General features: G+C 32.5%; 1 protein-coding gene across 4 annotated transcripts in view; it reads right to left on the bottom strand.

Annotated features, from left to right (window-relative positions):
• The window catches only part of LOC143252974 (tubulin epsilon chain-like), a 103,089-nt gene that overhangs the window by 46,652 nt on the left and 29,574 nt on the right, over positions 1-26,863 (bottom strand). For 3 of the 4 annotated variants that reach the window (XM_076505941.1, XM_076505940.1, XM_076505943.1), the window contains 4 exons: positions 24,245-24,324; positions 20,166-20,282; positions 18,126-18,241; positions 6,826-6,947 (listed from right to left, as the gene is read on the bottom strand). In XM_076505941.1, coding sequence (XP_076362056.1) covers positions 6,826-6,947; positions 18,126-18,241; positions 20,166-20,279 — 352 coding nt within the window. In that variant the 5' untranslated portion in view covers positions 20,280-20,282; positions 24,245-24,324. The remainder of the gene's footprint in view (positions 1-6,825; positions 6,948-18,125; positions 18,242-20,165; positions 20,283-24,244; positions 24,325-26,863) is intronic. The other variant, XM_076505942.1, reaches the window with a different exon arrangement.

The raw sequence follows: 26,863 nt of genomic DNA, 5'->3' as shown, positions 1-26,863 counted from the left end.
AGGTATTTTAATTCTGAAAACCACATTACACTCACACTGATCTTTTGTAAAAATACTTTGTTTTAACTTTTGTAAACAACAGATCTGTAATATTTACTAAACGCTGGCCAAACTTTCCAAAAACACATAGCATTCAATGTTATAGTGTATATAGTTTCATTGTTATGTGGTGGACAAGATCAGTCAGAATGGTAAAGCCTATACTAGGAGAGTTAAGAGAGCTACATTCAAAATGAGATTAAAATTATTTATCATCAATATGGTTCCCACATATTAGGGAGAATGGAATTACCTGACTTTTCTCAGGCCTTTTTCTGCCCAAAACATGCTAGTTCCTGAACACTTGATTAATACTTGTAATGTATCATTGAGCTATTACCAATAAAAAAAATTGTTACTGCAAAACATTACTCAAGCATTATTTAATTAAAAAAGGCTGTATGTAAAGAGTCCTAGTTTCCTTAAATATCATATTGAAAATATATACTGTTCTCAAATCACCAATAAAGCAGTGTATCCATTTCTTAATATATATTAATCATAATTCCATTATGTCACAAAAGCATTATTACAGCACAAATAACAGTATATATTTTAACAAATTATTATATTTTGGCTTTTAATATATGGAAGGAACATGTTTACTATTGTAAAATAGGTCAAATATTTGTTAAAACAGCATTTTCTGATGTGCTTACAAGCACAAGAATGTACAAAATTTTCAGCTGCTAATCATACATTGAACTTATAGATACCTATAAAACAAATGCAAATATTAGTGAAAGTATTCAAAAACCATTGTATTATTTATGCATGTAACATCTATGAAACTTTCTAAATGATTATCCAAAAGTGTTTTTCAGCCAAAATTTTATATTTAATGTTATTTTCTCCAACCTAACATTGTACAGACTTGGCCCATTTTTCCAAACTTGTATAAACAACATAAACAAATGAAATAAACTTAAATTACTTTATTTTACAAATGACTACAGATTATAACAAAAAGTTAAAATTATTTATCATAAATAATCTAAAGCTCACAAAAATTTACTTGAGTTTACTGCTTTTCAACCAATGTTGAACTAATAAACTTGTATAAGAAAACTAAAAATACTGGCAAGTATATAGCTTAAACTATGTTAAATAAATTAATGAAGTATGTAATGCATGAGCAGATACCTTTCTGAATAATTCTTTTATCTATTTATTTTTTTTAGTTAACCCAATACATTTATAATTTAGCATTTATGTTTCGCTGCTTCTTTTTTAGTTCTTGACTTCCAGTGAAACTTAACCTTTACTTTTTGATAATGATGACAGTAATATATAACAGTTTTTATTTATCTTAAGTTTGTTATTAAATTATTCATAGCCATATAAGGATAAATTCTTTTTATGATAGGTCACCTCAACCAGGTAAAAGAATTATTTTATTCCACTTATAGCTCAGTTAGAAAGCCATTTAAGTTATAGTAGTTTTAGGAGATTCTGTTTCAGTGCTTGATAATTTTCCTGTTCTAAAATGAAATAAAGATGGATTATTTTCAGACAACCAACATCTTTACAGAGAAGTAGGTTTAGAATACTTTTCCCATTGATGGTAAAAAGCCCTAGTCCAAAAACACAAGTATTACATTTCATATTTTCATACACAATTTTTATTTATTGTTATAAAAGTAAAAAAAATGAAAAAATTAGAAACTTATTAGATCATATAAGAAATCTTGAATGAAAAAAAACTCAGTAAAATAATTTTTATGCAATTACAGAGCACAAGCCTCATATTGTATAATAGTAACTCAATCATTTCTTTACACTAAACTGTTCTTCTGTAATAAATTATTTTTTGCTGAGATGGTTTAAGTATGGTTGTAAAGAAAAAAATTAAATTAAATTCATACTATGAATCAACAACAGTACACTTCACAGGAAACACTGTTTAGTGTAAAGAAACTCAAGGACTGGGTCATCAAACCCAGGACCTTTAGCTAACAGAGCCAATCACCTATTCAACTATCCAATAGTACATGCCTCCCTGTCTCTCCTCACTCATGAGGCCATTTGAATATGAGTATAGAATTTCATATTACACTGTATATTTGTAGTCAAGTAAATACTGGATTTATTTAGTATCACACAACAAAATGATAAGAGTTTAACCAGTTTAACTTATTACTACATGAAATTCATATTGTGAATTTGTGAATCAATGAAAGTACATTTACTAAATATTATGTATCCAACTGAGCTACTTAAGAGTACAACTTATCCCTGTCTTCCCTTACTCATAAGGCCTTTTAACTTTCTACAGATTTACAGTTGTTTATTTATATACATCAGGTATACGGACAATGTCTCACTGGACAGTCTCACCCAAATATTATTTATATAGTCTACCCTTATATTTATTTCTTTTTATTACTTTTTTAAGGCATCTTGAAAATTTGTTTGTTTGAAAGTGAGAATATAATTAGGTAGGTAATTTGGTAATTACAGCTTGTATTTTTTAACATGAGAAATTACACACTGTTGCAAAAAATTTGGTACTTTTTTTTTCATAAAATTGGCTTCTCATTACGATATTTCAGTTGTGGGCAATTGCTTAACATAAAGATTTTTTTTTTGTATTTTCTAATCATTTTTTGAAAATTTTTAGTCTTTTGTATTCAACTGAAAAATGTGTTCAAAAACACTCTTGAATATTTATAAAAATTAGAGAAATTTTGGTGGTAGACTTCATTTGATTACCATGTTCAAGTCTTATAAGTAACACCAAATTTCACAAAAATCTGTAGTTATGAATAGAAGTGCAGCATAAAAAGATAGTTTGTTTTCAAACTAGAGTCAGTAACCATGCAAGTGAGATACTGTCCAGTGAGACATTGTCTTCGATTCTATACACAGGCCTAATGTCAGGACTAGACTATAAATTATTACATCTAGATCTATTTTAGGCATATTACTACTGTTAGAGTGTTAGATCCAGATTTGGAATTAGTTTAGTATAATGTTATATATAAATTGTTAGGCTTATGTTAGATCTAGAACAAGACCTACAGGTCTAACATTAATCATACAGACCAATGTCAAAATACCTACATCTAGATTTAAGCTGTGTTGTAATTTCTTTATTTACAAAAAAAAAATCAATGGTCTTACACTGTCCCAGTAAATAATTAATAGTGTCATTAGTGTTACAGAGTACTGAAACAGGTAATGGTAGGTATGCTGAGAGTCATAACAAACAGTACTCAAATACCAGGATAAACAGCCATGATTGCACAAGTCATCATATCATTGAGTTTGCATAAAGAACAGAGAATCTGTCAGAGACTCTTTTTATCACAAAACATATACTTTTAGTGTACACACTCAAATATTTTGCATGAGACCACTTTAATTTACTAAGTTACCTACTGATAGCTCTTCTAAACTATTCAGCAATAACGATTACATTAGTCAACAATTGAATCCAGTCTTTTAGTCTTGTCTTAGTAGTCATTTCAGATAAATATTACTACAGCTAGCATAAGATGGGAAATATAGACTTATTTTTGGAGATTGGAGAGTACCAAGTTTCTATCATTGTCTTCTTATGGGTGTCAGGCTGAATATCTTATTCTCAGTAACTCTGTTATTGGCTAGATGGCTTTTTTCTTTCTCTCTTCCTGGTTCTTCTCTGTAGTTTATATCTCATCCTTTACGATCAGGACATTTGCATAATTTGAAAACAGAACTAAAACCATAATAATTAAGATATGTGATTTCTTGGCATTTGTTGTAGAATCCCAGGCATAGTATCTAGAAATCCTAAGCTCATCTAAGTTTGTTTACCCTATAGACTTGCACATGCTTTTCTAATGGGATGTCCACCCCTGAAAGTTCTGATTTCCTTTCATTCCTCTGTTTATTTCATTAGTAATGATCTTCTTTCTATATTTGTGATGCTATTACTCATATGCTTCATGTTTTTTTTGTTTGTTTTTTATTTAAACAAACATCCTGCCAGTTTAGTTGATTCATGGGCATCTGTTCTTTCAGAATTTCCAACTGGAAATCTATCCTCTAAAAAAAAATACTTGTTTTGCTAACTTTCCTTCACTGATGCTTGATTTCATTGCTAAGTCAACTCGAGCTTTACTTACCATTGATGATGTCAACTACAACATAATATACCACTCTGTAGTTTTTTCTTTTCTTTTTTAATAATTAAGCTGTGTCCGCAAGTTTTGAACAAACTTCCATTCCTACATACATGTACATGTACTTCACCAGCCTATGATGCAATCATCATAATTCTGTAAGCAGTGCAGAATACATAGAAAACAATGAAACAATGGACAAAGAGCTGCCAAAAACCTGATTCACAATAGTAGTAGCATCATGTTTAAAAAGCATCAGCAGTAAATACATTGTTAATTTATGGTTCATTACAACATTGTGGTCATCTAACATCTCCACTATAACCATAATCCCTCATTACAGATTGAAATCTGAGACCTGTCAAACACTGAGCATTTGCTCTACCATGTGAAGCAAAGAGATAATTACTGAATGTCAGCTCTATTAATACATAAGGGACCTTGGTCACCACCGACAGTTAGAGAAAATGCCTGAAGAGAAATTACAGGGCATATGATTTTTTTTGTTTGTTTGTTTGTTTTTGGAATCATCATTTGAAGTAGCACAAAGAAAAACTGGTGACTAAAGAAAATAAGAACTTGCAGTCAGATGTACTGAATGAAAGTGCAACAAGAACAAAAGTACTGTGGCACTTAAAAAAGAAAGGCAGTACAAAGAAGCAACTAGAAACTAAAAAAGCCAGACAAACAAACATGTCTGAGCACAGGCAGGGACAAGGAAAGAATGATCCGATGATCATGTACCAATGTCCATTGGATTTACTGCTCATGAAGGCTGTGTCACCCTCTTACTGGTGAAGGGCTATATTACTAGGAAGATTATGTCATAGATTGACACAGCACACATAGACACATATAGGGATAGTAGTTTGTTCAAGACCTGTGGCAGACACAGAAATTTTTCCAGCAGTTACATACAAAATTACAACTCTTATTGGTGCATAGAGGTATATAACCTTTCTGGACTGGAGTTTTACATGCTTAAACCATTCAAAATATCTGAGAATAAAAAATAAATTTTAGACAATAAAATTTAGAGATGGATTGAAAGGTAATGAAAACACTTTTTTACAAGCTTAAAACTATTACAAATGTACATCATTTCAACAAAGTTTAGTTACCATCTCCATCATGAAGATAGAGAGCTGGTAAAATAAGAACACATATTCAGTGGAAGGATACTGGATAACATTTCTATCATATATAAAAACAATTAAAAAAATGTGAGTCATATTTCCAAACATTTTTACTACAGCACAGATTGCTTACACTCTTTCAATCTTCTGCTATGAAGATGAGTGTAGTTCAAGCACTGTACACTGCCTTAACACCTTTACATACTCCTGCATAAATAACAAAAGGAAACTGCATAATCTAGCACTGATTCATGTGCACTATGACACAGACTGATCCAGTGAAAATCCTGCATACATACTTGCCTACAGAAATTCCAGAAGAATGGAGCTGGAATTTATGCAACTAAAACCACATTCTTGACACCACTTTCAAACTTAAAAGCACAGATTCACTATAGTAGCATTTTGTGTATTATAGTTAATAATGAATTAAAAACAACAGTGGCTCCAACAAATACTCTACCTACTGTAACTATATTGATTTGCTGCTGTTAATACAAAACTACTCGGAAGAATATTTGTACAATAAATCAACAGAGAGATGTACTTGAAGTTATTTGTTACAACATTGCATTACTCTTAAAAAATCTTTTTTCTCAAACATAATTACAGTGGATCCCCTCTAAATAGCCACCCCTCTGATTCGGTCACCCCTTGAAAGCAGTCATTCAATCACAGTCCCTTTTTTTGTTTACATAATCTCTAATTATGTACAGTGGACCCCTCTAATCAGGCCAGTTTGTCTCAGTCTTGAAGGTGGCTGCTTTAGAGGAGTTCCACTGTAATTTACTTTAATTGAAAGTGAAATATTTTCTATAGTATTTCTACCTGGATGATATATTAATAGAAAATTTATGTTTAATTATTTTATAGTAAAGTTTAAAATATAACTACATACCATATATGCATGTCACATATTATGCATGTTTTAAGATCAACATGAAAAAAATCATTCAATGTAATATGTTTGTAAACACATCAGTTTCTTCAAGATGATACACTTTTCACACCTTAGCTTGCACATTAAAGGCTGCACAATCTGCCAACAGTTGCATCTTTAGGTGTTTAGATCTCCTCCACTTTAATCCGAGTTATAGGCATAATTATAAGACATAAGTACTAGTTGTTTGCTTAATAAATTGTCAAATATTTAATGTTCATTGAAGAATCTAACAACAGTATAATCAGTACTTTACACAACACTTACAGTGATTTTAATGATCAATTTTTTGAAGATTTATAAGGTTACTTGGAAAATTTCAAAGCAAGTTTATGATTGAAATATATTTTGTAAAATAAAGCTATGATAGAATAACAAATAAACTAGCAATAAGTTTGAATGAGAGTTAACATATTTATTTCCTTTATTTTCATACACACCTCTCCATATTCTTACCACACACCACTTCTTTTTTTATAAATTTATGTTTTATACACTTTGAAAAGCTAATGGTTCAAATTAAGTTATCCTAGAACCGATAAATGTAAAATATTAATTTATTTCAAATTAATTAAGAAATATGTAAACATTTTAAGGGTTTTACCTCCTCCCATTGAGTGCAAGATGAAGAAACATTGTAAAAAATCGCACTTCTCTGCTTCCTTCCTAAGGAGGTTATTTACATTTTCCTTGTACTTTAATCCATACTCTTTATGCCCAACTGCCCTAAAAATTTCCAAATTCAGAACATTTGCTTGGTGAAATAAGACTTGATTTTAATGGCTGTCACAAACTTTGGCCAGAAAACATTCTGAAGTATAAATCATTTTACAAAATCAATATAACATTGAACCTTGCATTCAGGAATTAATCTTTAAAACAACAACCTAGAACAGTTTCATTTTATTGAAAAAAAAATCAATCATATCAGGACCCAATTTAAGTCTAATTTTAAGACAAGATACAAACCTTTTTAGGAGTGAAAGAAAAACAAAGGTAAAAAGCAGGGTGCCCAAAGATGAACATACCAAAAATAAAATTGAATAACTTTAGTGTTATTTGAGGTGACAAGTAATAGTTTTCTAAGCTAAAGTTATAATAATTAATGGAATTCTACACATCTTCCATCATTTGCTATAATTAATCTAATTCAGCATTCAAATTCTGAGGAAACACTTTCCACAGAGCAGTACGGATGGATAAGATAGCATTATGAATCTGATGTTTTAGTTCTTCAAGGTCTTTTGGTTTGTTTTCAAAAATACCCAGGAATAAAAACCTAGAGGATTTAAATCAGGCAAATGAGCAAGCAATTTGATTGAACCTCCCCTACCAATTGAACACCCTAGAAAAGTAAGGTTTAAAAACACTTTAATAATTCAAGCAATGTGGGAAGATGTTTCATCCTGTTTAATAAAGGACTCTTGTAGCATATACAGATACAAATTTCTAGGAACAGTTCATTTGTCAAAGAAGCAAGAATAAAACAAAACTTACAAGCCTACTACTTCTATTTATATTCTAATTCTGTTGTTATATCAAATGACAATAAAATCATTCAATTTTATCTTTAGTACATTCATTTCTGGACACCATACATTATAGTAGCAGTCTCACAAAATAAAGTTTGTGAATTGGTCATATTTTCAGAAAAGGGGATTCTCAATTTTAATATATAAACATATATATAAAAATATATAATATTTATTGATAAATATTAACATATCATGATCTATATTACCATGAGATACTGAATTAGAAATAAAATTATAACAAACTATGTGTAACAAAGTATAAAAATGAACTAGACTGGGCTACTTAAGCCAATTGTAAGTTGTTCTATTTCAACTTTCTTATCAGTATACTCTAACAATAAAATTGTAGCAATCACATATCAAAGGTTACCATGGTTAGAAGTCTGGAAGCTCAACTGCAAGTAATTACAAAGTTTTTACTATTTTTTTATTTTCATACATAATTACCACATAATTTATATTCTACATATCAGCTGCTGTCTTCAGAAGAGTCCTAAGAAAGGCAGTTGTTATACATGGTGTAAAGTGCACTAACAATGTTTTACTTCTAAATAATTTGCTGTTTGCATATCCTTTATATGATTTTTAAAAAGAACTCTTATATGAGGTAATAAGGAGTGTGTCTTCTAATTTTCTATTTGCTTATTCTTGGTGGTTGTCTCTTTTTCTCTTGTGTCGAAACTATCCACTATCAAACAGGGACATAGTGGTGTATTTTATCCATTCTTTTTAATACTAGTTTTACAAACTTCCCTCAATCTGGAGACTAGACAGTCTATGGCACCCACCTTTAAATCACTGGAATAATCTGGTCTATGATAGAGTTTGGGTTCTAATGGAACTGTTAATTTAAGCCAAAACATTAAGTTTACACTGCCTAGTCTGATCTATAGTTGAAGTACTTACTTGTACTGTGAGTTTCTTGTTACCTCCTTTGATGTATGAACACCTGTGTTGGTAATCATCAGGTCTAGAAATAGGAGCTTTTTATCTCTTTTCTATTTCTGTCATGAATTATATGGCTGAATGTTTGTTTAGGTTGTTCATGAATTTTGAAATTATGTCTACATTGTACAGCCATTTATACAAAAAGACAAACATCAAGAATAAGCAGCAAAGAAAATTATAATCACACAATTATATTCCATACTAAAAAAACTTATTATATCAGAAAAGAACACAAAATAAAATGAAGTAAAACAATGGGACATGAATTACACACAGAAAAATAAATGAAGGAAGCATTTATCATCCAAGTAACTGATACCACACTCAGTTAACCTATCTTATAAGTCAGTAAAACCTTGATGACTCTCTTGAATCCATTTAAGTATTTCAATCATTCAAGTCCTATGGATGGAAGCTAAAATATGTGGAAAAACACACCTAATAAAAATACCCATAATGAAATCGCAGCTCTTGCCATCACCCAAAATCCTTCTCAAGATTTCCCTAATGATTACAATAGATTATAATCTGAAACATAAATCAATTGGTAGTTAGTAACTACCAATAATAATAAAACATATAAGCAATTTATTAGTAGTCTTAGTTGAGGTCACATACACAACTAAACAAGAAAATATCTTTTTTTTTTTAATACAAAATAATGTTATGAAAAGATACAAAGTTCAAGTATCAGTAACACAGTTAATGTAGAAGCTTTCTTGAAGTTTAATATACAAATGATGGTGTTAAAAAATAATAATCTTAATGTTATAAGATTTCACAATTTCTATTTTTCAACTAACTTTTTATATACAAATTAATCTTTACAATCTTTGTTATTTAGTAATTTGCTTATCTAAATATTAATTCTTTATCAGTGAAAATAAAAATTATTACAAGTAATAGCTGTTTCCAAAACTTCTTTCTCACAAAATTTAACATTTTTCTTCTTTGAAAATGTATTTCCAATAGATATTTAGCTCCACTCACAAATATCTTTTCTTGACTTATACTACCCTCTATATGTAAAATGTTTCTTACCACTAGCTTTAAAACTCCCACCTACTCGCATGTTTTCGACACATATCCATATGCTATGATCATGCAACAGCTTCCATAAATAGAAGTGTGACAACTCCTATTGCCACTAGTGCCATCTCTTCCAAGTAACCAATAATGACTTTGAGATTGGGCAGCACATGTAAAACTAACACCAGTACTGGGGAGGTTGAGTGGTAAATTTAACTAGCAGAAATACATTATAAGTGAAGAAAAATTTTAACATTTGACATGATATCTTTCCTCTGCTCTTAAATAGCTAGAATTCCAACTGAGTTAGCAGAACATTCTGTAAGAAGATAATTCCCTTTTAGAAAGTACCCAAAGACAGATCATGGGGTGTGCAAATAAATGAAAGACAACATCCCAGTAGAAGACTGCACCACTTCTGAGCCAGGTATATTCTTCACCTACATAATAAAAGCAAAAATCACATGAAAAATCCTCCACTGCACATCCAACACAATCAGCACCACATATGCCAGCAACTGATATCTGAAGTGCAGTAAGAAGGTGGACAGTGAAGTGGGGGTGCATCATCAGCTGGTATTAGGAATGTATCATCCATTCTGCAGTAGGAGGAGGGTATCCAGTCACACATGTGAAATTAAGGGACCCCAGGTGTAAAGTGGTTATGGAACATTCAAACATAAATGGAAGATTAACCTCAATCAACAACATTTGAACAGCAAAAGGGATATCTGGCCCACAAAAGAAGAAAGTTTTCTACTTTTCACCCTAGATACAGGTACTGGTAGGAAAAATGATCTTTCCTACCAAGGATCCATGTCATCATGTGCACATAAGCAATACAATCATCACCATATCAGCTGTAAAATGACATCCAGGGAAAGATGGGAAAGTGAACAACAAAATGGGGGTGTATCTCCAGTCCACCACAAGAAACCGGTGGGAATGTATCATCCAATCTGCAGTAGGAAAAGGGTACCTGGCCACACATGTAAGGACTAATGTGGCTGGACCAGCTCTAACCATCATCATACCCACCAGGAAGTGATATTCAGGGAATGGTGGGCAGGAAGGTGTGTCAGCCAGAAGAACAAAATGGTTTTAGAAGAATGCCTCATCCATCACCTGACAACATCTGGAATGGTGCATCAGGTCTGCAGTAGGATGAAAGTCAATGCCATCTACACCATCTCCTTATTCTCAGCTGAGTGGGATTTAGTGCACTCAGAATGAAGCCTCTATGGCTCAACTCAAGCAACAGCTAGGAACTGGTAAGTTGCAAAGGCTACTTTATATCACTAGGGAGAAAACAGTGCACTGAAGAGTCTAAAAGAACAAACACTGTACTAGAGACAGTGCAGTAGTGATGGTAAAACTTTATTTTGAAAAGCAGACAAATCCAGTGACAAACAATACATAGGTCATCAAGGATGGACAGAAATTTCTATCTGCTTTACTCACAATTTATGAAAATACAGCCAGAATTAACATCTGTAAGGAGCAAAAGGTCATAAAGAATACTTATAAGTGAACTTAACAGTGGGTTTATTTAATACTCAGGTCTTACAGCATAGATTTAAGAACAAGTATACCTGTTTAGCCAAAACTCAGCCCAACGCAGGATTCTAAAACATGAAAAGAGGCCTCTACAAAAAAGGTAGACAGGAGGAGGACAATAACCCACAGAACAAGAAATGGCCAGCTGGTGAAGATAATGATCAGTGAATTTATGAGGAGTGATATACATATTGGCATGAATGATGTCCTCCATCAAATGACAAAAAGAATATGGGGAAACAGACAAATGGGAGGGTAGGAATAGAGGTAGAGGCCTGTCCAAGTCTAACTGAGGGCATCTATTGCCCCAACAAATGTATGTGAAACAGGAGAACAAAACCAAAGAAACTGGGAATTGAGATAAGTGGCAAAGGTATCCAGACATAGAACATCCCACTTGGAATAAAGCCACTGAAATGCCAGTGTATTCAGTAGTCACTCCATATGGAGAATTCCCTCAGGAGGGGATACGTGATCCACTACTAGATTAGAACATTTTAAATATGACAAGCCATCAAAAGAATTAGAACAGCCTTTGGGACAATACAGGAGATCCAGTATCTGAAAGCAGAGGCCACATGACCAAGTGCCCCTTTGCTTAGAGATGAACAAAACCACAGTCAAGTTGTTGGAAGGCAACATCACTAACTGGCCCCAAATTGCCAAAAGTATGTGAACCAAAATCTGGCAATGGGCTCCAAGAGAATGATATGGAGAGAAGACTCTTATAATAAGATGACACTACCCTAAACGGGTAAGCACCCCAACTAGAAAACAGTGATGTTCCAGATGAGAAAGGGCAAGAGGAACACCCATAGTAGTGTTGTATTGATCCAACCACCAGATGAAGATGGTCTGTAAGGAAGGAAGAGAGGGACATTCAACCTTATCACCCCAGTATTCTTTACTGTACATGACAAAGTTTTGGAGTCTTACATTCAAAACCTTATTAAACCACTTTTTGTTTACGTTATATCAATTAGAATAGTATAAAGTCTCAGATAATAATCCATATTTTAATAGTATACAATTTTCAAATTTTTAATTGTACAAGGCAATGTGACACATTTTCTCTTAGCATGTCATTGTCCCTATTTTATCCACCACCCCTTGAAAAGTAAGAAATTAAATCTAAATTACTTTCTATAAAATCATCATTGATCAGATAAATCACATCAATTAAAGTCTTCAACTTCATTTGGGTATAGAGTTATTGAATAAAAAAGTCATACTCCTCTTGTCACAAACTCTCATACTCTCAAACTTTCATAATTTGTTAACAGTTCACTCTTACATTTAATAATATAATACTTATATCCAATAGAAACTCAAGGTTTTTCATCTGTTATATGATGTGTTGTGTAATGTTATGTTGTGAATGATTAAATGTCAATTTTACTCAAAGTGTGAACATTGGTCCCATGATAGAGTTAATGACTAGCTTAGATGAATTTGTAATGATTCTTGTTGCAGAGTTAGAAAGTGAGAACATTTTTAGAGGTAAGGAAATTTGTCTACTTTTCACATGTTATTATTTATATTGCATGGAGCGTTATTTAATTAACAGAAATTATTGATTGCAACACTATATGTGGTATAAAAATTAGGGTTAACACCCTTTGACAACAGAGAGCAGGAAAAAGAAAATTAAATAAGTATTTTATTTCCCATTTTTCATGTTAATTCTTTATGTATAATTATAAAAGCAACTTAACTCTAAAAAATAAGGATATTTTAGGTTAGTTAAGATCAGACTAAGTAAAATAAATAATAACAATAAAAAATGTTTTACAAGGCATACATGTGAGCTGTATGTAATTTACAACTTATAATGGCATGGACAGTAGTTACTCACAGTTCAAAGGGCAAGAAAATATTAAAATTTAATTATAAACAGATGTATACCATTATGAACTTGGAGCTACTTAGAATAAATGAATATGATTTCACATTATAATATGAAGCAATTATATTAAGACAAAAAAGGGTAATTTAGATTTACCTCTATTTTGTTTTTTTTTGGTGGTTATAAGGTCAGAGAGTTAGGGTAGAGGAAATGACAAATAAACTATGAAGTTTTATTGAAAACAATGTTTGAAAGGTATTTAAGAGGTCATTGAGAAAACACAAAGAAAACCAAGAAGTTTTAAGTGAGGAAAATACTTTTAATCTTAACATGAAAATTATTTAACACACGTACCATTCAAAATAAATACTCAATATATTCATAGACAAATCTTTATATTATCAAAAATACTTCATTAAAAATATAATTTTTTATATGTTAAAGACTTATATTAGCTAAAATACTGCCAAATTTTGTGAATAAATCCACACTATGTTGAAATTTAGAAGTATTAAATCTAAAAATACTTTAAATGAGTGCAAAAAGGTCACACAGTCATGCAGACCAAGCCCATGTTGAGAGATTTAAAGAATACTTAACAAGGCTCCACTGGTCAAAAAAACCAATGAAGGTTACAAATGTGGCAGGATTAGGGCTTTGAAAGAGGCCTGCATCCCCAAAAGAGAGAGAAAAGCCTGCAAAGCAGATGTATCATAACCCTCAACCAGAAGAGAGAAGGTTGGTCTTGACTGAATAAGGCATTGAACAGCACTCCCAGATAAACTAGTTATTACATGGGGGTAAGAAAAGATTTCTTCACCTTCACCAAACAACAAACTCAAGCTGCTTCTCTTACAAGTATGAATGGTAAGATAGCCATCCATCCATCCATGTAATAAAAGTCAAGGAAAGGAGACAGGCAAATGCCTAGACAACCTGACAAAAAAATGTAGGGAGTCAGAATGGAAGAGCCAAGAACAGAAACACGCAATCTTGGTGGACAAGACAAGATTAACACTTTTGTGATGGGTCACAATTCAAAGGCCATGTCATATAAGGGACTATTTCCAAAAATGAAAAGAAGTAAATGGGGCTACTGTATTTGATTCACTATATAAGCCATACGTCAGCAAAATAAAAATATATAGGTTCTTATTTTATATTATAGCTTATTAATATTAGTAATTTGAGTTCCTAATTTGTACAAAACAACAGACTTAGTATTTTGACATCACAAACATCTAATTTAAACAGTGCTGCATTCAGCATACCGATTGACTAAATAAACTCTATATTTATATTTTGCTTTTAATATTTACTTTTAAATTAAGAAATAAACTCATATATAAAATTAAAGTTTGAATTATAATCTATAATTTGAATCAAAGTTATTAACATAAATTCATAAAATAATAGTTCAATAAAATTTTGAATGCAAGTCAACAAATGCAATGGCATGGCCTTTGACCTGTTGCAATAGGGTTAATGAGAAATTTATATTGAAGTAAAATCTACACATAATCTTATGAAACACCCCATCTTAACAGTAAGTGTTTAATAGTCATGACATTTAAAATATGTGGATAAACAAAAGTGTTAGGATAAAACAATACTTTGTCATTCTTTCCAGCTTCTGTGGCTCATTCTTCTATGCAATTTCAACACTATGGTAATACTTCTGATCCCTGTTAACAACTGAATGAGCCAGGGTGAGATTATTCATCACTCTTTACAATTTCCATATACTTGAACCAAAGGCATGTCGTAAAAGTTCTGCATAATAAATTTAAGGTGTAAAATAACTGTTATGAAACTGCATGCTGTGTCTTAACTATACAGAAAAAAACTAGCAAGGAGATAGCATATGGTACTGGTATATGCCAGAAGAAATAAATTTAATAGCACTCCACAAATAAACCTTGAAAAAAACAGTGTTTAACACAATATATTAAGTTTTGTTGTCATGCCATGGCCAAAAAAAAGTAGAGAGTTTGCATAAAAGTTTTGCATGATGCTGGTTGCACTCTCCAACAAACTGTTGCAGACTTGAAATGTTCCCCAAACATGTCAAGTACACCCTAGATCACGAGACCAAGACAGGTAAATTTGAAAACAGGAAAGAAAATATATAACACCTGAACTCAATGATACTAATGTAAAGTACCTTCATTTATGCAGCTGTCAGAAGGAAAAATGCTACTAATCTCAAACATGAGATATATGACCACGTACCAAATGACATAAAAGTGTCTGTATCTACAGTATCAAGAAGACTCAATAAGAATGGAATATTTCATCGTGTATCAGTTAAATAACTTTTGCTTTGATATCCAAATATTGTCAAGAGACTGAAATTTGTTAAAAGTTCAAAAACTAGACTGATATGATTGGAAAACAGTGTTATGGACAGATGAGTTCAAGTTTGAAATATCTGGTTCAAACAGTAAATAACACATCTGACAGAAGAAAGGTGAAAGATACCTCAATGGAAAGCACCTACCATGAAGTGTTTTTCTGCTGAGATGACAAAAGATATTTGTAAAATAAATAGAATAATGGATCATCAATTACTGGCTCAGTGATTTGTGTATCATTTGTAAAGACTTCCACTACCAAGAAAATAATGACTCCATACACTCATTGAACATGTACAGAAATCACTTAGCTAAGAATAAATTGCTGCAGTTATTCAAATGACTCCAACAGAGTCCTCATCTTAATTCGATTAGGATTTTATAGATCATAAACTTCACAAATTAAAAGTTACTTCCAAAGAAACTTAATGAGAGTGTAACAGAGACATTTGGAGTAAAATCCCAAATAACAATTTTATTAAATATGTTGCAATGATATGTAAAAGACTGTCTGCAGTTATTAAAGTAAAAGAGAACACAAAATATTAACTGTCTGCTGAACTCCAAGTTTCTGTTGTACTAAATAGGAACATTAATAAAATTTTGATCTTTCACATGATTTAGCTTCCATTCTTCTTTGAAAGTAGTGAAAAACCCAAGTTTTTACTTTCTCTTAACATTTTTGCACCATTCTGTATCTTAGTTATCCATAAGCCTGGAGAAAAGGCCCACCTGTGGGAGAGAAAAGACTCTTTGGTAAATCAGAATGAAACCAAAAAATTCATTGAGAACAATTCAATCAAACATCTTGAAATAAAAAGCTGGAGACAGATGAGTTACAAGTTTGATGCTTTGTTGAGAGAAAAGATTTTGTAATGCCTCAGACATACATTAACTGGTGGTAGGTTTGTTTGTTTGTTTTGGAATTTCGCACAAAGCTACTCGAGGGCTATCTGTGCTAGCCGTCCCTCATTTACCAGTGTAAGACTAGAGGGAAGGCAGCTAGTCATCACCACCCACCACCAACTCTTGGGCTACTCTTTTACCAACGAATAGTGGGATTGACCATCACATTATAATGCCCACACGGCTGGGAGGGCGAGCATGTTTGGGGCGACGCGGATGCGAACCCACGACCCTCAGATTACGAGTCGTACGCACGCCTTAACGAGCTTGGCCATGCCGGGCCTAACTGGTGGTAGGATCACAAGACAATGAAAAGACATGGGTACCCAAGACAACGAAGGAGGGAAAAGGAAGCGAATGACAAGTCCCTTGGATAATACCTAAAATAGCCCACTGATTTGTGATGTAAATTTGCTCTAGGGGAACAAAATTGGTCATGCAAGCTTCCACTGGACCAGAACCCACTGGTACTGTTGGCAATGTGTCCATGTGTATCAAATAATAGGGTAAAAAAAAAAGAACTCCTTGAGGTAGGAGCAGAACAAGAAAGATTAATAGGTGCTTGCCTAGGCTTTGAAGAAGACAAACAAGTGACCAACTATTAAAGGATCTGTTGCTGTCTCACAGATTCAACACATGATTCTAAAGTCTATGGAAAATTTCTGAAAACAAACTGCTGGAGTAAAGAAACTGTACTTAGGTCCCAGAGATAAGTAAGTGGTAAAAGAACTTGTGACAATACAGTGTCCCTCATTAGAAGACACACACAACAAAAAAAGCACATGTAAAGAAAAAGCTGAAAAAGACAAACATGGCAATCTGAAGGTTATCAGGGAGAAGCTATTCTTCAAAATACTGTCAGGATCTCAATGGAGCACCTCAGAAAGAAAGTGGATAGTAAACAAGTACCATAGGAAAGTCAACAGAGTAAGATAAAAGAAAAACTGGGCACAGGATGATCAGGGTTTGCCCACAGACAGGCAAAATCAATTCCAACTGTTAAGAATTAATAAACTAAAATTCAGCATGACATTAAGCTAAAGCAAACTGACCCAAAGCCCATGGAGGGTGAAGCATGCCAGTGCCCTCAAACACCTGAGATAAAATGCTCTACATGAACCCTAATATCCTGGGAAGAGGGGACACACAATACTGAGAGGAGGGGGTATCATGTAACAAAGAAGGAAAGAATTATAAAAAATGGAGAAATACATAAAACAGAACACACCTAAAAATCATTTCTAAAAAAGCCATATTAAGCCTAGCTGATTTTACAGTATGAGCATAGGAAGACAGGGCATATCAAGTTGAGGAAAGAGGGAGTCAAATTCCTCATGGACCTAAAGATGTTCAAAAGATTCAAAAAGAATGTAGGCAACATCTGGAAAGGTAGGTTAACTCATATAATGATTGATCTTACAATGGATTAGAACTGATAATTCCATAGCAAAGTTACTCCCACTTGCAGCCTGAGCAAGTGTATGGGTAGAAATTATTACCTCCAAACTTAAGACTTCAGAATTCATAGTTAACAATGAATGGTCAAACACCACACATATAAACGGCAGTGCTGAATAAGAATAGCTATTTATATGAGAAGAGGTAATGTACCATATTGGGGAAACAAAATCTCTATAACTTGATACAAACCTATAAAACATTATAAAATTAAAAAGATTAAAATTATAAATATATGAAAGTTACTCTAATAAATAAAGCAAAACTTTACCAGTTATTTCCTGATCCTGAAACATCGGTAATTAGTTGTCTACTGTCAAAAACATCTCGTAGAGGTCCTCGAAGTAGCTGACTGATTACCCCTTCTTCCATGTCAATTAAAATGGCCTTTTATAAAATTAATAATTTTAGCATTTACTCCAAAACAGATTGTTGAATTTAACTGTAATGTTTTTAGACAACTTAAGAACTTTGTTGAATACTTAAGGCATACATGCTAAGTTCATATCCTTAAATTAACACATTTAACAGTAAAATATTTTATAGCTGAAATTTTCAGTTATCTTAAACAGTGCTCCAGATAAGTTTTTACCATACAAGTACTTTACTCCTCAAAATAAATTTCAATGTTGAAAATGAAAATTTATCCTGAAAACATGCATATTTTTTGGTTTTTTGTGATTTTTTGTTGTTGCTGTTGTTCTAAACCTGACATTTTTATCTGCTTTACTGTGTTTAATTGAATGCTTATTATTATTATTATTTCTGTACTAATATCCTATTAACAACCACCCACAAAAAATACAGTATATATTCAATAAGTAAGCATTTTGTAGACATCATTTGACAAACTTACACTGATATAATGTTCAGTTAAATGTTAATCCCAAACTACAGCTAGATCCTCAGTCTATAATGTATATTATTTACGAATTTTTTTCCTTACTAAACTTGTAATTCTAGTAAAGAAAATATAGATTAAGTGAAAAGATAAAAAGCCCTAATCTATTAATTGATTCACTACTCTCTGTAGATAAAATTTTAAACAAATTACAGTTATTCGGTATAATGCTTGAGAAAGCAAGCCAAAAAGATATAGTAGGCTTCCTGTAGTGGTATAACTTATCAAAGGGTTCTTGGCAAGACTGATCTCCAATGCTTTGTGTTTTGTTTTTTTTGATAAATGTTCCTTATTTTTCAACAGAAAAATACACAGATAGAGTTGAACAATACACCAGTCAATGGTATGCATACTTTTTATTTCTAATGTATTTTTCATAAAATAAAAGCTTGTATTTAATGCAGATAATCAAATACATTCACCATAATCAAAAGAACACAAAGGGATTGGCCTGAGGAAGTGCTCCACACAAACCCAAAAATTTTTCTAATTTGAAATTTCTTTTCTAGTTTATAATATACCACAATTATTCACATAAAAAGTTTCAAGATTAAACGAGGAACTTTCTGCACAATTGGCACTCACATGTACATAATGAATGATAACATCGCCTAAGTACAATGTATCCATATCTTCTAAAAATTTAAAATGCCTTGAATGCAACTTTAACATAGTAAAGCTAATACATGAAAGATAAAAAAAGTTAAATCAGAATTCAAGAAATTTGAAAAGTTAGCCACTTTCAGAAGTTCTACATGTTCTTCAGAAATGTGCTTGAGTTATAATTTATTTAATTGTAATATATGTATGACATTAAGAAATTATCAAAACAATCTTTGAAACTTAAAGATACAACATACCACTTACAATGATAATTTACTCCAATGTATGTTTCCATCTTTATTTATGACCACCTTGTTTTGGGGTTTTATCTAGACTTTGGCAAAGGTTAATTTATGGCCCTAGTTTCATGACCAAAGTTTGCATAATTTCATAGTATTCAACAAGTTTCCAAATCATTAAACTTTTCCTAAACAGCTTTTAACTTCAAAGTTTAACTTTATTAAGTAGCCTATAACTTTCTTCAAATGCAAGAATTTATGCTACTAATTTATAGTTTGTTAATTTAAAAAATAACAATAATTGTTTTCCACAAAGAGATGACCTCATTACCCAAATTCTAGATAAAATCCCTGTATTTGAGAGGTATTAAGTAATCTAAAACTAGACACACTGTTTGAAAGTCAATTTAATTTGTGAACATGCACCAAAATATTCATTAATTGATACTGAAAACTTTAAATGAAACATGTATCTTTCTGATTTGATACAACAGACAAAACACATTGCTATGATGATATTAATTATGTTTATAACAAATAATAAATATTGTAAGTTCTGTTGATTTACCCTTGCTTTACAACCACTTCTGTGAATACCATGCCATTTTCTCAAGTGTTCACGTTCAATGTCATCAGAATGAAAAAAACTACTGAAAGAATCTTCGGTTGTAGATGCACACATAAGCTGTCATCCAGAAGGAAAAGCATTGTTAGTTTTGTAATTATTAAGTAAAACAAAATGTGAGCCTCAAATGCAAGTTAACATATTTAATTCCTACATTTAAGATTAATCATAAAAACAATGAATAAAATTAAATCTCTTGTTATTGTTCTTAATACACAAAATTTATATCAGAAATTTGTAAACAATGTTAAATCAAGTATGCAAAACAAGCAGATTTACAACTATAAATAATGCAAATTATTTTCATATATTAACCCTAAACTGAAAAAAATTAAATTGATTGTAAAATAAAATGGAAATCTATAGTATATACATACACTATATGAGCAAACTAAAACAAAAATTTTGCAATTTAACTTATAAATTTTAAACAGTGCCAAATATGTTAAACAATAATTACATTAATTATAAGACAAGGTTATAATTTTCCTATACTGAAAATATATTTCTCATAGGTACTTACCTCCTAACACAAATAATTATTTTAATTCAGAGCTACCCTCTATATGCAAAAACATTTTTTACACATGCCACAAACCTTTTATCTCTCATGCACCAGATGACTGATTACAATGTATCTCTCATGCAACAACCCTCCATCAATCAGACTGCATCACACACTCATGATGCATGCAACTCCTTCTATACAATTTTACCATATTATTGCTTTGAATTTTGGAAGAAAATAGAAACATCAGTTTCCAGAAAAGGAGGAAAGCTGGGAAGTGTGAACAGAGCTAAGTATCTATTGGAAAAATTATAACATCTGATACAGTACACTACCTCTGCTCATATAAATAAATAGAATCATTGAACAGATGGAAGGATCAGTGCAAGGAAAAGAAAAAAGCATCCTTCAAAAGTGTCAGAAGGATACTCCCTACAATGAGACAGCCAGATTCTAAGATCTGATGCAGGGGACCACACCACGTTTGAACCAGAAAGAGCCTGCATTCAAATCTAAAGACAACTTTCCTCCTGCACGTTTACTTGCCACTCTGAAGTCTATTCGATAACTACCTGAACTGGAGAAAGTGTTTGAATGGCACTCCCTACAATGAAACAGCCAGATTCTAAGAAAGATGTTGCACATATAGACACAAAAGGAAAAAGGAATACATCCAAGTGGGAGAGAATCAAAGTTGGATAGTAGCCTGAACCATACAATATGTATGAAATTCCATCCCACAAAATATAAAAGCAAGTAAAATTAAAAGGATGTGGAGTGGCACGAATGATCAAAATTACTCAGTGACAAAGAGAGGATAGAAAATTAGGTATTTCTTGGCCTAGTACTAGCTGAAAATATCAGTATCCAGAACAAGATAATAAGAGACGAGAAACCAAAATAAAGGCAATTTGATGATGAAGAACATGGCAAAAGCATTAATGTGAGGAGTACCCCAATGAAGTCAAAGCCACCGAAAAACAAGCCACTCTGTCAGATGAATTTTGTCTGAATAGGAAAGCTCATCAGTAATAAGACTGAAAATGACACACAATGATATGAATATCTAGCATCTGGTCAAAAAAAAAAAAAGAGAGAGAGAAAAAGATACAATATATAAATACAGAGGGATCAAGAATGGGTGTGGAAATGGTGATTGAAATAAGCACTCACTCCATAACTGTCAGAATGAATCATTTCCAAATACAGAAAATGAACCAAGGCACATCATATAGCATGAAGCTCCAAGGTGTTGTGATGATAAGACGTCATGGCTGCAGACTAATACCATGAAGCTTCCTGTTGATCATACCATAGAGAACTAAAAGTTCCATCAAAGTCAAAGAGGGTTTGACCGAAATGGGCGTTTCAAATAGGCAAGATATTGGATAGGGAGTATTAATGACTTCTCCAAATTGATTAACTACCCCACTCAAGCTTCCTCCAGCAACTGACAAGTGTTATGAGCAGATTCCCTTTCAAAACAAGCTAACAGTAGCCAGTCATCCATATAATGATAAAAGCACAACCTGAGAGCATGTCATGACTTGCAAAATGTTCTACACACTTAACAAAAAACATACAGATCCTAAGGGCAGTGTGCAAAACTGATAACCACCCCATAGTGAACAAACCAAAGGCAGGGCAGTGACTGACAAGATACTGGGATATGAAAATAAGTATTCGTAATATCCATCTTGATCATCAATAAGCCTGAAGAAAAAGCCCACTTGACAGTAAAAAACAACTCCATGGTGAAATGGAGAAGATTGTGAAGTTGATTAAAGTGGGACAAATGTGTTGCCAGTCTCCAGTTTTTTTAGGGAAACAACCTGGAAAAAAATCCCCCCCAAAAAGATGATGAACAGGTTTGACGACCTGTACAAATAGAGGTATTATACTGCCCCTAGCTGCTGCTGGCTGGTGGTAAGATTCCAAGACATGGGAAAGAAAACAGGTATCTAAAACAAGGGAGAGAAAAAGAAACTGTAGGACCAGTCCCTCTGATAAAACTCAACAACCCCCAACTGGGTAGTCACTGGTATTGCTGGTGACATTCCCATCTATTTTGAATAGCATAACGAGATGAGAAGCCCTTGGAAGAACTATGATGAGAAACAGGAATAAGGGCTTCTCTTGACTTCAACTGTGACAAATGTGCTAACAAAGAGGTAAGAATAGAGTATTGATACAAAGAACCCATACGAGTCCAAAGTCTCAGGCACGTGATCAAAAACATACTGCCAAAGAAAATGGTCCATACATAAATTCCTAAAATAAAGGGGCAGCAAATGAAACTAGGATAAGTCAACATCTTGACCCAGAAGACCCCATCAACAGAAAACCATGTGTGTAAAGCAAGAGTTAAAGACAACAATCTAGTCATGGTGGAGGTAATAATGGAGAGGCTTTCCCTTGATAAACCCTCAGGATCTTGATGAATTACCTCAAAAAGGTGATTGATAATAGATACATATCATAGAAGGGAAGTAAGGGTAAGAGAAAAGCACAGAAAGTTGGCATGGGTTAAATGCAAAGAAAAATAAGGGATGGCCCTAAACACGGGTAAAATCTATCCAAACTGCTGAGAGTCAGCCTGCTGGTAAGCTAATGCAAACTGATCTGTAGCCTGTGAAGAGAGAGGCAGTTGTGAATCAAATTAGTCAGCATGAACCCTATTATTTTGGGAGAGTAGAAAAACTAAATAAGGAGAGGAAGAACTATCATGTACTTGAGAAATTAGGTATTAGACCTAACTGAATCTACAGGAGGGGTGTAGGAAGATAAGCCAAATTCCAGTGGTAAAAAGAGCTGTCAAAATATTCATCACCCACAACAGGTTCAGCTTGCTCAGGGGAAAGTGAGGTAAATTCAAGAGGAAGAGGATGACCAACATAATGCTTAATCCCACATTGGATAATCATAGATAAATCTAAAGATGAATCTTCCCTACCTGCAGCCAGCGACACAGTGCTAGTAGGAAGTATGATACTCAAAGTAGTAACATGAACCTTAGAATGTTCATTATAAAAATATATATCAAACAAAAGTGTTTGATGTGAAAAATGTGACTATGAGAAAAAATACGGATTTGTAAATTAAGTTAAATATTTCTTCAATGTAAAGAAAAAAATTTATAAACAGCCCCACTCCAGAAATTAAAGACAAAGGGAGTCACATGTATCATAAGAGTATGTCAAACTTTCATTGATGAAGGTTGTTGCACAAGGAATTACAAGAAATGCATTGAATCAGTCCATTCCAACTGAGAGGAGATAAAAAGCTTGTGGCATGCACATGTCTTTTACATATAGAGGGCAACACTGAACAAGAATAGCTATTTATGGGAAAGATAATGTTGTACCATGTCAAAATGACCATTTCATGTCAATTTAGTTTTTTTGTATAAAAACATCTCTGTTACAATGTCAACCACAATAAATGCTTTGTATGTATAAAACAATCATGACTGAAGAAAAAAATCACTTTAGAGAAAGTCAAAAACTTAACATACATTCTGCTTTCTTATGTAAGCATGTTCTCGTAGAGCCAGATCCCAGAACTGATAACCAATTTGATTTCCAGCTTGTCCAACTGAAAAGTAAAATATATAGGTGTTTATTATAAATGCCTTGCACATTAGACATACGATAGTTGAAAGGTATGTACCTTTCATGGGATTCAAGTATACTGATACCTAAGAGGTAACCACAAGTTTCCATACAAATATAAATTCAGGAAGTGTAATATAGAGAATAAATTGAACAAATAAATAACTTTATTCATATACAGCTTGTTGTACCTTTAGACTGGTTTATGGCATTCTCTTGTAACATCTTCAGTACAGGCTAGTACTTTATGTTAACCATCCCCTTTTATCTGTCTACTGTATCTGTTATTTTATCTACTCTTACGCTAAATGTTGTGAAATCAGCAATGTACGGTAAATTAGCTTCATTTTATTTTAACTGAAGACAAGTACTATAATTTTTCACATGATTTTTCATTTAGCTTATGGAGGAGGTTACACTGGATTGGTAAGAGATTTATTAAGTTTTTTTCACACTTTTCTTATCAATTCAATATACTTACAACAAACTTTTTGTTTGTGACTATGTACTGAGTTTGTTCTGTGACTGTTTTTGTTGAATAAAGATTGCTGTGCTGTACATTCTGTGCACTGCTTCATTCTTTATTGATGAATTCAAATAAAAGATCAAAAGAGAAATAAAATGAATCTAACATGGTAGCGTTTGAACCTCCAGTTAGCAGGCCCTGACTGATGGATGTGCAGGAAATCTGTGCATTAGAGCATATGACACTTCTAATGACTACTGTGGTGAAAAAGAAAGCTTTCAAAATATGTATGCAATGGAAAACAACGAAAATGATTCTATATTTCACTATATTTCAAACCACACAAAAGAACAGCTACATGAAAATTTCAAACTGTTATCTGAACATAGCTCACTACAGACATAATCCAAATTAATCTATGAAGTTAAGAATTAATGTTTATTTCAGAAATGACAGATTTGTGGTTCAGTTATCAAGAGCTGTAGGTTTCTACATGATAAAGTCAGCTGAGGTAAGTTTATATCTTTTAATAAAATATTAAAAACATGTGCCAGCAAGTTTGTCTGATTTAGAAAATTTAGGTGAAGTCCAGATCTTAAGATTAAACCACCAATACACTATGTAGACACACAAAGCTTACAAATGTAAGAAAAATTGGTGCATTTTATTAGCTTTAATGTGTTAACAATACTCTTTATTAATTAATATTAGCTCATAATCAGAGCAAGCTACCTACTCGGAATGAAACTAAAAAAAACAACCTCATAAGAAGTACAGCATTTTTTACTATAATCTTCTTATGTTCTTACAATAATTAAAATGCATGTTTCATCAGTTTTATTAACCAATACCAAATATGCACAGAATGTAACAGCTTCCTGATGCTCTGGAACAAAAAAAAAATCATATGTTCACTGAATTGTGACGTGTGTCCTACTTTAGTCATAACAGTTCTCACTTCCAATTAAAGTATAATGACCTGGGTTTTGGTGAAGCTAAAGAAATGAGTATTTTGCCATCACAAATGAAAATTTGGGCCTACAGTAATTGATGCTAGCATATAAGCATGTTCACTTACAGTACTATTAGCATATCATGTACATTGGAGACAGGAGTTTATATATTGATGATGGAAAATTATATGTCTGAGTTCAGTCAATCAAAAGTGCATGCAATGTTGATTCACGATGGGTTGGACTTAGAGAACAGAACTCAGATAGCTACTTTGGCATGAACACTTCAAAATAGTACTCTTACTCTGATTCAAGTAAAGATGAATTTGAAATCTTTGGATGAAAGTATTTAATCTGATATACACTGTGTATAAGGGTAAAAAAAATCTGAGCTGGTGTAACAGCATGTTGTCAGTGTGGATTTAAGTAATGACCTACAAAATATATGGTTGATTGGTTAATGTTTTTTTGGTACAAAGCAATTAGGTTATCTGTGCCAAACAATCAGTAATATATAATAAGATGTAAAAAGAAAATGAGTTCAAAAATAAACAAAGCCCTATAATCAGGTAAAAACTAAATAAAATGATAAAGACCAATGACCCACAAAAATCTAAAAAAACATTTGTCATGTTGTACAGTGTCACCATTGCTAATAATAATATTAAACAAGTGGTAAACCCTGAGAAAAACATGTTTAAAATGTTGCAGCTGTTCACAGTCACAACAATGGAATGACAGTAAACATAAGTTATTGTGACCAAAAGAACACATTTGTAGATCAGTCCCAGATAAAAGACAATGATAAGTTAAAAAACTGTGACCAATGTGTAGTCTAGCCAAGACAACTACCTTCTTTCAGTTCTAACAGAGACATGACAACTAAAGAATAGCAGAATCTTGAAAAGCTCCAAACTAACTGCCAACTGGTGCAAATCAGAGCCTTGAACACAGGACCATAATCCATATACAGAACAGGCAAAGCTAAAACAACCCCAGAGTAGACTGACTGAGCTGTGGTGTCAGCGAGCTAATTACAGCAAACGGCCAATCCTTTCCGAATGTCTGAGAGAACAGAGTGAGAACTCATGTGAAGTAATTTT

The sequence above is a fragment of the Tachypleus tridentatus genome, chromosome 6, assembly GCF_004210375.1.
Source record: "Tachypleus tridentatus isolate NWPU-2018 chromosome 6, ASM421037v1, whole genome shotgun sequence".
NCBI lineage: Eukaryota > Metazoa > Arthropoda > Merostomata > Xiphosura > Limulidae > Tachypleus > Tachypleus tridentatus.
Note: the sequence above shows the minus strand (reverse complement) of the source record. Positions and strands in the feature narration are given on the sequence as shown.